Source organism: Polyodon spathula, chromosome 52 (genome assembly GCF_017654505.1).
Source record: "Polyodon spathula isolate WHYD16114869_AA chromosome 52, ASM1765450v1, whole genome shotgun sequence".
NCBI classification, from domain to species: domain Eukaryota; kingdom Metazoa; phylum Chordata; class Actinopteri; order Acipenseriformes; family Polyodontidae; genus Polyodon; species Polyodon spathula.
This window is the reverse complement of record NC_054585.1, coordinates 1,837,501-1,851,115: the sequence shown is the minus strand read 5'-3', so window position 1 is coordinate 1,851,115 and position 13,615 is coordinate 1,837,501. Positions and strand designations below refer to the sequence as shown.

The window sequence follows — 13,615 nt, the reverse complement described above, 5'->3', positions numbered from 1 at the left end:
TTCTGCATCAGGTTTGCAGAATCTCTGTAATCTAGCATGTGTGCTTCATATCTAAGGTGTGATGGTAAAACTTCATCAATATTTCATATTACGATATGGTGTTTTTGCAGAACACCCCATCAGCCTGGGTTATTTATAACATTGATTAGCAGTGGCTATGTGGATTTCTGTAAGGGACTTTACTCATCACCACGTCTACTGGATGCAAGGGGAATCAAATGTTTTAATCTGTCAACCCGTTGGGATTGAAGACTAGCAGAAATGAGCATCCAATGAACTAGTCTCACTCTAGGTGTTAAACCCAGAACTACAGAAAACATGTCCATTAATTACACTACAGGAAAGAAAGAACCAGCAGCAGACCCAGCTTTACATTGAAACAAGAAGCCATTGAGTTTTTAGAATGGTTCCATTGGCCAAATGTAAACACATGTGTCATTTAGGCCCCTTTGATAGTCTGATAATACCCAGAACTGCACTACACTACATGTAATCAAATAGATTGTAGTTGCTAACCTACAATTCTAACCCTCATCCTTTCTTTAGTTGGAAGTTGGCCACAGGGTTTACAGGCAGAGAATAAAAAAACACTTGGTGATCAGAGTAACAAACTGTGTGCGCTGTCACACGTCATTACCCATGAACCACAGGACAGTAAGTGTCTAATATGGCAGATATGTAATTACTTCTACAAAAGATCACCGGTTTGTAAATTGGGTGTTTAGACAGCACACCGCATTGCTGTATAATAAATTGTGCTGAGGGATGAAGTCAACTCATGCTGGCTAAAACCCAGTAATAAAAATGAAAACATACCCTCACTTAAGGACTTAATCTGAGAGATCGGACACATTTTTAATCTCTTTCTAACAAGTGCTTGTCGGAGCAGCAAGTGTGCTGAAGGTTTCAGCACATCAGTCTGTCCACATTCAGCATTGAGATAGTACAGAGCTATTCTTCTCCTTAAGCCGTGTGGTGCCCTTTGTTATTTGTTAAGGTATGGTGACATCTGGTGGAATACAATTGTAAATCAAACCTGGCTGTGGTACTCATTTTGGGTGTGTTTTAAGTCAGGATATTAAACTGGCCGTGATACAAAGTGGGCTTGACTTTTGTGTGCGAAAAAAGAGCAGTGTTTTAATAAGGTAACATTGACTATTGACAGAAACTCAGAACAAAGTAAGTTTATGTAATTTCATGTAAAGAAATGGAAATCTTTTTAAAAAACCTTATTGAATGTACCATATTTTATTACAGTATACTACCATTGTTCTGCTCCATGCGGTGACGCACAGAAATTTCATCAACCTTTTTTTTTTTTTTTCTCTTACTAAATAAAGTCCAGTCACTAAATTCATTCTGGCCAAGAAACTGATGCAAAACCATCAGTAACTGGTGATGCACAATGGTGATGCTGTGACAGTAAGCCGGTTTGTGAGGCGACATTAAGAGAGCTCATTTCTTCGAGAACATGTAATATCAAATTGTTTTAGAAAAACAGAAGTTTACTGCACTTACTTTATTTACTACACAGCCGAAGAAGGGCTTTAGTCTGAAATGTCCTGAAATAATAAAAGATTTTTTAATCATTTTAATTGTCATGTTTTTTTTTTTTCATTTTTTTACGCTGCAGTTATACTACCTTTCAAACATAATTCTATATTATATGATAAATAAACATTACGGATTTAAATTGATAGTTATTATACAAACAGTTAGGTCCTCTGTGCATCTCGCTATCTCAATGTGTGAATCCTAGAATCTTCTCTCCAGAAAAGCATTGTATACTGTGCCCTGTAACAGCTACAGTTTACCTGTACCACACACGTCTTTGAGGCTGCATGGTTTATTATTTAAAGTCATCAGAACTTACCATTGTTCCTCTGCACAAGGTAATACGGTGCTCTATAATAATATATTGCATTTAAATACTCACTGCCAGTAGCAGCAGTCAGCTCTCTGCGACATCAAAAAAGAAAAAAAAATGACATTGATAAAAGAGGAGGGGGGCAAGTAGATTTTTGTAGTGTTTTGTACCTTGAACAAGTTTATTTTTACTTTTTATCATCAAAAATTCCACACACCTGAACCCTACAATCATCTCCTGAAAGGTGCTTTAAAAACCACTGCTAGACCATGGTAATATACAGTACCTGAACTATATTACACATGTTGTGCTTTAAATCTCATACGAGTAAATGGCAGTGGAATCAATGAGGTAATTTAGTAATCTGATTTTTAACAGCTTACAGGTCTTACAAACTGAACCTTCTGGTCTGCAACTACTTAACAAGTAATAAAAGAAAGAAACAAGGATGCCCTGTAACTATATTCTCTAGGATGCAGCATCAGTTCTGTGCCCAAGTGTCATTATTTGTGATGTACGTGTTTTTGAAACATGCTGCATAATGTAACAGTTGAACATAGAGCGAATAGCAATGTAGTGTTAGTGTGTTTTTAGAATCTTGTTTTGCACATTCTTTGCAAGCAGACACTAATCAGAACTGTGGGTGAACACTCATTCATTTGGTTGTGTATAGGGGAGTGGGGGAGTAATCTGTAATGTGTTCCTGGCGCTTCCCTGTTTCTAGAACAGTTTCTGAAAGGTGTTTTATTACTGACCTGCCGAGTTTACGATGTTTAAATAGCAATAATTTATGTCATCGTCGTGGGAAGGTAGAAAAGCTAAAAAATAACATTTTTCAGAGCCTGAATCTGGTGTTGCATCACAAATTCATCACACTTAGGAGAGATCTAATAAATAATGGAGTCCCTGAGGAACCAATCTAATTGAGAATCGGTTCCATCGCTGTTGGTAAACATGTGAATAATTACAAGGCTAGGCTCACAGAAGGCTGGTACATTTTTAATCTGTGCTTGAAAGCTTTTTTCAAAGGTTATTCTCTTTTGAGAGCTGTTAAATATTATATAGGGCACAGCATGCGACGAGAAGGTGCTGAACTCAGAGTGCAGCTGGGCATTCTTCTTCTGCACATGCTGAAGGAGAAAACTGATTTCTGAAATTGCAAACTCTTTCGCTAACCTTAAAGTGAAGAATCTTTTGCTTTCCCTAGCCTTTGATCTTACTGTATCTTTGTGTCTTTCTACAGAGGGAGAACAGACGCCTGCAGGAGGCAAACATGAGACTAGAACAGGAAAATGACGACCTAGCACATGAATTGGTAACCAGCAAGATAGCACTGAGACAGGATTTGGATAATGTAAGTCTGAACAGAAGTCCCTCTGCTGCAGAGGCTTCCCTTTGAGCTTTTTACTTTTATGGCTTTTTTTTTTTTTTTTTTTCAAGTGCTGGGATTATATGCTGTATATCTGCAGCAATCATTACCATCTTATCAAACAGTGCTTGGATTTAGTTATATAATACGAGCTCATCCTGGGTTGTAAGTGTTACCTCTTGTTCTGTTTTCTGCTGTATAGATTTTCAAATTCTTTATTTCAAGACAAAACTGTGATGGATAAGGGTGTTTTGCTGGTATAAAATGGACTATTCTGTGTGTTAAAATATTTTTGAAACTGAATGCATAGTACTGGATTTAGCAAAGAAAATGCATTTTTAACCTCTACAGGCCTGTGTTTTCAATCTTGCTCAAGTCACAAGTGAAATTATATTGTGGGTTTAAAACTAGTGCCGGGGGGTGGGGGGGGTCCCCCGAGTGGCTCATCTGGTGAAAACACGGCCACGTGGGTTAGGTAAGCAAAACAGGCAGGGGCTGTTTCTCTGTCATGCTACAGCGGACCCTACTCGCCAGGCACCTAGTGAGCTCAGACAGACACCTGCAGGGCTGGCCTGTGTCCTCCATAGGCCGGCATATTGCTGACATCCACTCTCGTTCCTGGGTGTGAAAGAGGAAACTGGCTTGGCTGTGGGAAATTTCTGTGTTGAGGGGAAAAAACTGTTGGACATTCTAAACTGGGGATAAAATCGGGGTTAAATAATTGGGCACTCTGAATAATAAAAAAAATAAAAATAAAAAATAAAAAAATACTAGTGCCCTAGTGGCTGGTTGAGATACAGATCATAAAAGTAATGGATTAAAAAATGTTAACAACTGGCATCCGAACAGTTGGTCCGCCCCCAACCCCCCTCCAAAATCGACCCACTCATTAAATCACAACCTCCTGCCAGAATATTTGGAGGCGATAAATTAATCCATAAATCTCACATCAGTGGCAGCCTACAAATGCAGTAATATTCCCATTCCCCAGCAGGTGGCCTGCATATCAATTATATTTAAACTGTCCCTGTCAGAGGTTGGCATTCCCTTACAAGCACAATTATAGTCACATAATTTCTGACAGATCTCTGAGCTCAACAGAAAATAAAAAAACTAAAAAACTGTTGTATGTAACAGCTGGCTCCTGAATCCAGCACCTTTTATAACCTCTTCTGTGATTTCCAGGCTGAGGAGAAATCAGATGCCCTCAATAAGGAGCTACTGATGACCAAACAGAAATTAGTGGATTCGGAAGATGAAAAGAGAAGACTGGAAGAGGAATCCGCTCAGGTTAAAAAGCCTACAAATATCTTACTTTCTTGGTTCCTTCTGATTATTCCTATTCATTTCCCAAATAGCTTTACTGAATAGTGTTTTATTTTATTTAATAAACTCATTGACTTAGGGAAACGCTTCTACATGCTGTGACTAGTCATCTAAAAACACTAATATATCCAGAGGAGCTCTTAAAAAATACACTGAAGATGTTGGTACTTGAATGATAAAGAATTTTCTTTTAAATGTATTACTGATTTATTTTTATTTTAGACTAACGGTAAAAAAAATTAATTGAACACCACAGGGTGTCAGTATTTATGGGTAGGGGTCTACCTAAATCGCGATTTCATGGAAATCGTGAAATTTGAGGTGTCACCGTGAAATTCACCTCTTTTAGAGGCCAATGCATAACAGGCAAGTACACAGAGGAAAAAAATAAAATAAACCTTGTTTAAATGAGCTACTGCACAACACAAGCGACTCAAACTACGTATCTTCCTTCTGTAGAGAGCCCTTTTTTATTCCTTCGCCATCCTGTGTGCATTGCACTTAAGCAAAAAACGTCCACAAATAATTTACAAAAAAAGTTCTCCAAAGTGGTTAACGTTCTTGTTTACTATTCAAATGACAACAAAGTTTTAATCAGCCTATCAGTGCGTCTGTACTGCTTTTCTGTGACCTGTACTTTGCAGTAGGGGGTGGGACAAAGTTGTTGCTACATTGTTTTGATTCAGTTTGCTAAAATCTAGTTTTCAGCATTGGAGGTAAAATAGTAGAAATGGACGACAAAGCAAAAAAAGCAAAGTATATTTCATGTCCAGATATTTCCCAAAGAAACTGCATGCAGGTGGAGGTAATTGTTATGGAGAAAATACAAATCAGTACTACACGGTGTAGCACATCCACCTCGCCTCAACCTGCTGCTTACTTTTACGCAGTTGGAATTTGTTTTGACTCGGTACTAATAAATAAATTATTGGATGGGATAAATAACACAACAACGAACGTACTGCATACATTGCCTTTATTAAAGCATGCCAGATGCCCTTGGGTAAATGATTTTTGGGGCTGTTTCTAACACAATTCTCATCTGTATAACTTGGCAAAGTTTTGCCTTAACTTCCGACCTATTGAGTGGATGCAGAGCGTGCAGTCTCAATGGATGGGCAAGTCAGCTGCAAGGGGATGTTGCGTGCTTGCCTTTAACAAATGAAAGCACTCTGTTTTAGTAAGGAAGCAAGTACCACTATTTTAGGCTTTAGTGTTCTGAAATATTATCACTTAGGTTTATTTAATGTTTAAACAGGTCCGCAAAATCTTAATTTTATTCCGCAACCTACCCGTGAACAACATGTAAATTTACAGCGATTTAAGTAGACCCCTAATTATGGGGACTGCTGTAAATGCCAGGCTGTGTCTGAGAATCCTGATGAAATCCCAGGCAAATCTGTTACTACAGTAAGTGTCACCGGACCTCAACCTCATGTCCTGTAAAAATCGATATACAAGTCACACCTGTTTCTAAATTGCACCCCGTTTTCGAGGACCTCAGAAAAGTTTTACGGTATCCTACAAACGCTGTTCTTTTTTTCTAATGAAACAAGACTGAATAAGAAATTAACTGTAAGTAATGTGTGGTATCAAATACTGTTCTGTAACAGGTTCATTGTGCCAACCTAAGACAACAAAGACCATCTGTAATTTAAATGTCTCAGGAGCTAATGATGTTCCAGCAAAATGAGAAGCCTTTTACCGAACATAATTGTGCATGTTGCCTTAAAAGCATGGACTCTGTCACTTAACATTAGGGATTTCAACCATTATTCTGTTTTTTCTAACTGCTAGCTATGGAGGTAGCTTACCATTGTGGCAGAATCTTAATTTCATTTGTCAAATATATTGAAATTTTCCGTGCCCAGCTTAAAGAAATGTGCCGAAGAGAACTGGATAAGGCAGAATCAGAAATCAAGAAGAATGGATCCATTATCATGGAGTACAAGCAGGTTGGTGTAGCAATATCTTTTAAACTTAGTTTATTCTCTAAGATATTTTGGCTTGCAAGGTATTGTGTTGCTATTATCCATTGTGTTACACAATCAATCTGGCATCTTTTCACAAATAATATCGAGGTTCCCTAATAACATAGTTAAAGAAACATGAGAAGTAGTGGATATGCATGTACAGAAACAGCTCCCTCTAATACACTAACCTGGAAGTTTGCTGCTGCTTGTATATTATGTTGGGTTAGAAATTAGTGTTTGTTGGTGATCTTGTACTATAATGCCCCAGTCACACCCACAGTTCACTGCACCACAATTTTATTTTTTATGCACACACAACCCACAACTCTACACACACACACGAATATTATAAGTAATAGTAATTTGTTTTATAACTACGTGCATACCTAATTGAATTTGGATTTGTTCTGGATGACACTGATAGTATAATGATTCTGTTGACATTTCGATTAATAACAAAGACAGATAATATGGTCTCCTCCCCTGCCCTTATCTGCGTAATTGATAGTTTGCAAGAATCGCATTGTGGGAGGCTGTGTGACGCTTCACTCAATGAAGGCCAGAGTATACCCACGTTGTGTAGGTTGCAGTGCGGCTTCCATCTCCCCAGCTGTAAATCTTACAGGACCTGGCGAGCTAGTTCAGCGCACTTACTTTAGGAGGATTTCAGGGCAAGAGCACAGGAAAGATTTGGACAATGCTATACAAACCCCCTGGTTGAAAGAGAGTGCATGCTTTTGAAAGTAATTAAGCAATGAAAGTGATTAATGAAGCCGGTGTTGTTAAAAAAAAATATCCAATACAATAAATATATTGCATAGCCTTTGAGTGTGTTTGGCCCTGCTGAATCAATTTTAGAATAAATGGGGGAAAAAAATAAAACTAAAATGTGTCTGAAGAGTGTTTTCTAGAACTACAGACAGCATTTAGAAGGCCAGAGCTGCTTGGTGACCCCTGTAATAGTACAGGCCTGTTCTGTCTAATACGTTTCTAGGTAGGTCTTTGTCAAATCGTCCATCACTCATCACAATCATTACCAAAGCAATTCCCCAAGAGCTGTGCTGTAGAATGGTGTCAGGTGCTTGGACCTCTGTTTTATGGATCGGTCAACCAGATCACACATCTCCTGATTTATTTTTAATAAGGCAGAATACAAATGCAGTACTGTAGAAGGACATGTCTCATAAGTATTGCCTTAAGAAAGAATAAAGTTTTAATAAAAATATTATTTTTTTATTTTTGGGGGGGGGGGGTGACGACAATACAGTAATGTATTGTTTCCCTTTGGCAGATAATATTATTTTACTTGTCTTTTTTTTTTTTTTTTTTTTTTAATATTGCTTTCATATTTTGAAAATGTAAGAAACATTTTAAAACCCAAATCAAGCAATATTATCTGCCAGTTGGCAAAGATAATTAACTTTGTTTCGTAGTATTTTTTTGCTGTGCAGTTATTAATCGCATGAAGATAAATTATAGATATTATGCACACATGTACAGCGCAGGGGTAATTGTGTGCTACTGTTAAGATGAAATGTGCCTCTGTGAAAATGCTGTTTATTCTGTTACCTTGGTGAGATGATCAGTAGGTTCCAGTTTCCAGTATGATCAGGTGGTAGTCATCCTAGAGTCGTGTTGCCCTTTGTTTGGTGTCTCTACCAGCCAAGTTTCACTGCTCTGCACACGCAACTACAACTCAAATAGGAATGTGACTCTGTGCAGTATTTAACTACATGGGTACATTCTGTACTTCTGTGCTTTATTTAATCATTACGCATCACCATAAAGAGTGATTGTATGAGTTTAAAATCCACTGCTGTCTCACCTACAACTGTTAGTATCTCATATAAAATGGACCATAGTGGGGTCATGTGACTCTGGTTTCTGGACGATAAAGATCCAGTGCTTGGAGATACTGGCTTCGTACTTGAGACACGCATGTGTATTCTGTGATTTCCTAGTTCAAGATTAATCATGGTTGATGTACATGAAAAATGAACCCTTCCCATGTCAGTGATACAAGTCTTATTTCACATTTCCAGATTACTTTGTGTTTCAAGCCACTCAATATGACATGCCCCATAGATTATGCTACCAGAGGTGCTTTGTTTTTGTTGAGAAAAAAAAATTATTTTCTAGTGGCCGCCTTCTTTCTGAAGGTATGGCAGTTGAAGCCAGCAGTGCAAGTACTTCTTGAACCTGAGATTGTAATCAGTGTTAACAGGTTCTCGCTGTCCTGTTTTGTAAGTACTGCACTGCTAGGTTATGTACTTTGACTATAGAAACAGGTTTATGTTTAAAACACTGCCAGGATAACTCAAGATGACATGTACTTGCACTGGTGACAGACTTCTCCCCCTTCTTATATTTTCCTGTTCCTTCCTCAGTTATTTAAAGAAAACCTTTTCCCCCTGTAGAGTGCAGTAATCATTCTGTGTGTGATTTCTTTATTGCAGATCTGTTCACAGCTCAGCGTGAGGCTGGAGAAGCAGCAGACAGCAAATAAAGTAGATTTGGAAAAAATCCGGGTATGTGAGTTAATGAATATATCACCTTTGATTCATGTGAGGAACCAGAGCCCCATTGTTAAGCTTGTTCCTCTGCTTCAGGGGCTTCCACAGCACAAATGTTCCACTCCAGGATGTTCTCCCAGCAAGGCAAGGGCAGAAATCTCCCTTTCCCATTGTTTTGGATACTGATAGAGTTTCTTTATTTCTGTATTCAGCTTTAGAATGAACATATTTAGTAATAGAATATGTAAATCTCCATTATATATATATATATTATATATATATATATATAGATATAGAGTATATTCTATATCTATATATATATATATATATATATATATATATATATATATATATATATATATATATATATATATATATATATCTAGAGGAGAGAACGATCCTCTCTCTCTCTCTCTCTCTCTCTCTCTCTCTCTATATATATATATATTGTGTGTGTGTGTATATATATATATATATATATATATATAAAAAAAAAAAAGTATCGCGATTTAATCTTGAGATCTTCTTTTTTTTTAATCTGTTAATTGCATATTTAATGGATATAATTACAGCATCCATCTCATTAAATTACTGATGCTATTATTATCATTATCCAAAAAACAAGCCAGCATATATACTTTATGGTTGTATATTTACAACTATTTATAGTTGTATATTTATTTACAATCCAGCATGTGATGTTAAATTGTTTGAACCAACTTCTAAATCACAGTGGAGTCTGTTTTTTACTCACCTTACTGGATTTACAATGATCACTTTCCTTTACAGTTTCCTTTACTTATAAACTGATATTTTTGATTGCCATTTTAATAATAATAATAATAATATTATTATTATTATTATTATTATTATTATAATTTTCTTTTATTAATAACTTGAAATTGCCTATATAATTCAAAACATTCATGGAGTAATGGTTATATCATCCATAAATGTAAATAATAGTTTATAAATAAATGTGCTTATTAAAATAAATCAAAGCTGCAATGTTAACAGGTCTGCAGTCAGTAGCTATCAAACAGCACTTGTTATAGTATTATACTTAGATTGATTCATGTGTTTGCAGCGATCCTGAATTTCTAAAAGAGTACTCTGTCGAAACTGACAGGTTTCATTTGTTGTTGTATTGTTGTTGTTGTTGTCTGTAGCAGACAAACTACTAGGAAGTGTATTTTGAGAAGTGAAACAATGTTTAGCACTTCTGTGGTACAGTAAGTCACTTTGACAGTAGATACAAGTAACCCTCTTTCTATCCAATGATCCTTCAGAAAAAAAAAACAAAACTTCCCAGTCATTCAGTTTGAGTGCTTTGCTACATTTTGGCGACTTTTATATTCAAACGATGAGACTACATGCATTCACTTTTATATTCAAACATTGAGACTACATTCATTCAGTCCTGGTGTACACTCGAGTGTCTTAATGTAGTACCACAGGAAATGAATTACGATCTGCTAAGAGGGGAGTGCGATTAACGTGTGTTAAAAAAAAAAAAAACATGATCTCCCCAAAAATGTACACGTTAACTGCGTTTAATTGACAGCCCTCATACAGTATAATATTTACACATTTATTCAAAGAAGCATATATTGAGTGGGTAGTGATAAATAATGGCTTAGAAATCACATGGTCACTTGTAACGTTGAGAGTTTCCATGTACAAATGTTTTTAATGTAATATGAAGGTAGAAGCCGTCTTTGAGGTAAATAGTCTCTATATTGAGCAGTTCAGCTTTTAGCCCCTTGGGGCATTCACACGTTAGAACAAAAATGAACTGACCATAATGTGGAACTGTTTTACAACTGAATCCTTTAACGATACCTTTAGATTTATTTGTAAGTTGCTCCTGAGTAATATTTGTAGTTTCTGATATTAGCGATGCTTGTTCTGAACATGTACTTGGTGTGTTCATTATAGCTCAGTCCAGGCGGTAGTCCTTTAGTCTCGTTTCACATTTTGACTATATGACTCTGGAGGAGTGCACTGTTTTGCAGTTGGCACAAACTTTATAGAAACCGCAATCCTCTAGCTTTCTCCATCATGCCCAGATTGAGCTTCTCTGATTTGAGAATTCTGAATATTGATAGCTCAATTTATTTCTGTTTCTGTGTATAAATGTCTTATTATGACTAATATATTTAGTGGTGTTATTAATTGCTCATATCTGCCAGTTTGCTGTGAGAGCGCTAGGGTATCTCTATTTAGTGGTGTTATTAATTGCTCATGTCTGCCTGTTCACTGTGAGAGCACTAGGGCCTCTCTCTCTGAAGCACTTAAGGCTTTTTCACAAGGTATTAGGGGTTCAATTTGATTGTTCTGCAAAGTTCTTTAGAATTCTTACATTATCCTTTCTATTATTTTAATTAGGTCTGGGAATTAAAAAGAAGTCTCTTCAGATATTTCAATGTTTCTAATTATTATTCTATAAAGAAATGTAGATTTGCTTCTCTGCATAATCCTCTTGAGATCAAAGCCATGTTGGCTATTATTTTCAGTGTGTTCTTTTTTATATCATTCTTGATGGCTGTTTGTTGGCAACAAAGGAGCTGTCTCGTCTTTGAAAAGAAGCTGTTTACGCTAAAGAAGTCTATAACAGTAAAATTCATTGAAAACCCTGTCTGTCTTTCTGAACACCACATGTTTAGGCATTCTTTAGAAGTGACTAGACAGAAGCAGTTTCAGAAGAGTGTTGTAAATGCTTCTTAAGAATCTAATTAATGTGAAAGTGCCCTGGTAAAACACCCTTCAAAAGCAGCCAGGATATTGATTGCTGTTTCATTATAAACCATATTCGACACATTTAACTTTTTACCAAAAACCAACTGGTGTTGCAAGGCATTTATGTTGGGTGCAGGATGCAAATTGGAATGCTGATTTTCCTAATTAAACAGAAGCCTAGATATTTAGCTAAATGTTTTCAGTCAGGGTATTTTGTTTAGTAACAGTTCATGGTACAGTATATAGTGCATAGAAAATAAAGGTCAGAATTTGGCAATAATTCGTTTCATGCAGTTAGGTTGACTGGTCTTTTTGAGCTGATTAGTAATTGCTTATGTTTTCTTGACTTAGCAAAAAGTAGAGGGCTGTGAGAAGTGTGGTGAGCTGTTCAGTAAAGAAGGCAGCCTGCGGGTGGTGAGCGTGGCGAAGGAGGGCTCTGAGGAGGAGCTGGATGAGGAGAAGGAGTTGCTGAAGAACCAGCTGAGAGAGATGGAGCTCGAGCTGGCCCAGACCAAACTGCAGCTAGTCGAGGCAGAGTGCAAGATACAGGTGAGGAGTGCAGTGACACGCAACGATTCTAAACAGAGGTCTGCTCTGCCTTGGCCTGCTATGCTCGCTACTGAGTCCAGTTTGTTTATAAAACCCCTAAGGTTTTTATTTTGTTGAAATATTCCTTTGAAATCTTGCTACTATGTCTCTGTGTTTAAAATGTATGCAGTTGCTGTTACTTTCATTAGTAGGAAGCTGTAAACGACATTTAACTCACTCACAGCATTAGAAACTACTAAAGAGGACCCACCACAGATGCTGCTGTTCCCCTAATCCAAACATTTACCAGAAATGTCTATAGAGATGAATATTCAGACCTTTTTTAAAATGGTGTGAAGGCACAGATATTATTTGCCAGTGGGGAAAGATACTGTGACAGTGTGCATTATAGAGGTTGAGTTTTTTAGAAAGCTGTGAAAGGTGTCCTATTTTCCCACTACTTACTCTTTAACTGAGAGATTTCACCCAGTCCAGCACAATGTGAGTCTCTGCTTCAGCCCCTGGAGTGAATGGCAGGGGGTGTTCAGGTCAGGATTGAGGTGATGACTTGCATGTCAGAATCTGGAAATGTGTGTTATTGGATGGACTCCTTTGACATTGATCTCTGTATTTGCAGGACTTGGAGCACCATTTGGGTCTGGCTATAAATGAAGTCCAAGCAGCAAAAAAGACCTGGTTTAACAGAACGATGAGCTCGATCAAAACCGTGACTGGTGCCCAGGGAAAGGAGACGTCTTAATGAAGCCGAAAATGCACGTGACTGAACAGAGAACAGATTTTGCTGCCTTCCTCGGCCAGCTGTCTTTCCTTCTGTAATGTGCTAGGGGAATGTACTGTGTAAACATTTTCTTAAAAAGGTCCATGCTAATTGGGTGAGAGCATCCAAAAAATTACTTAGAATAAAAAAAGGCTTTAACTTTAGAAGGGTCTTTATACTACTGATATTTAACACATGACATAGCGGAGTAAAAGCTACCTTTACTGTCCTACGAGAGAGTGGAAAAACACTCCATTCTACTTGCACAAAGTGAAAATTACATTTTTGGTACAAGAGTCAACAGCCTGCTTTCCAAACCTGTTAAAGTTTTTCTTTTTTGCATTTCAAATACTTTTTTATATCTGCTTCGAAAAAAGAAATTGTGCCATGAGGAGTTAAAATGAGATCAGGGGAAAAATGCTTCCATCATTCAATTTGTGGTTAGTTTTAGTGAGAGTGGAGTTGGGGTTTGGGTAGTGTGGGGAGCTTTGTGTTGGGGGTGATTTATGGTTCAACAGTGTG

The 13,615-nt window shown here is 37.2% G+C and overlaps 1 protein-coding gene across 3 annotated transcripts in view; it reads left to right on the top strand.

The window, feature by feature from the left end:
* Positions 1-13,615, top strand: part of LOC121307082 (rab GTPase-activating protein 1-like) — a 113,439-nt gene that overhangs the window by 98,877 nt on the left and 947 nt on the right. For all 3 annotated transcript variants that reach the window (XM_041239196.1, XM_041239198.1, XM_041239197.1), the window contains 6 exons: positions 3,111-3,221; positions 4,422-4,526; positions 6,434-6,517; positions 8,992-9,063; positions 12,139-12,336; positions 12,953-13,615. The exon at positions 12,953-13,615 is cut by the window's right edge and continues 947 nt beyond it. In XM_041239196.1, the coding sequence (XP_041095130.1) occupies positions 3,111-3,221; positions 4,422-4,526; positions 6,434-6,517; positions 8,992-9,063; positions 12,139-12,336; positions 12,953-13,075 (693 nt within the window). In that variant the 3' untranslated portion in view covers positions 13,076-13,615. The remainder of the gene's footprint in view (positions 1-3,110; positions 3,222-4,421; positions 4,527-6,433; positions 6,518-8,991; positions 9,064-12,138; positions 12,337-12,952) is intronic.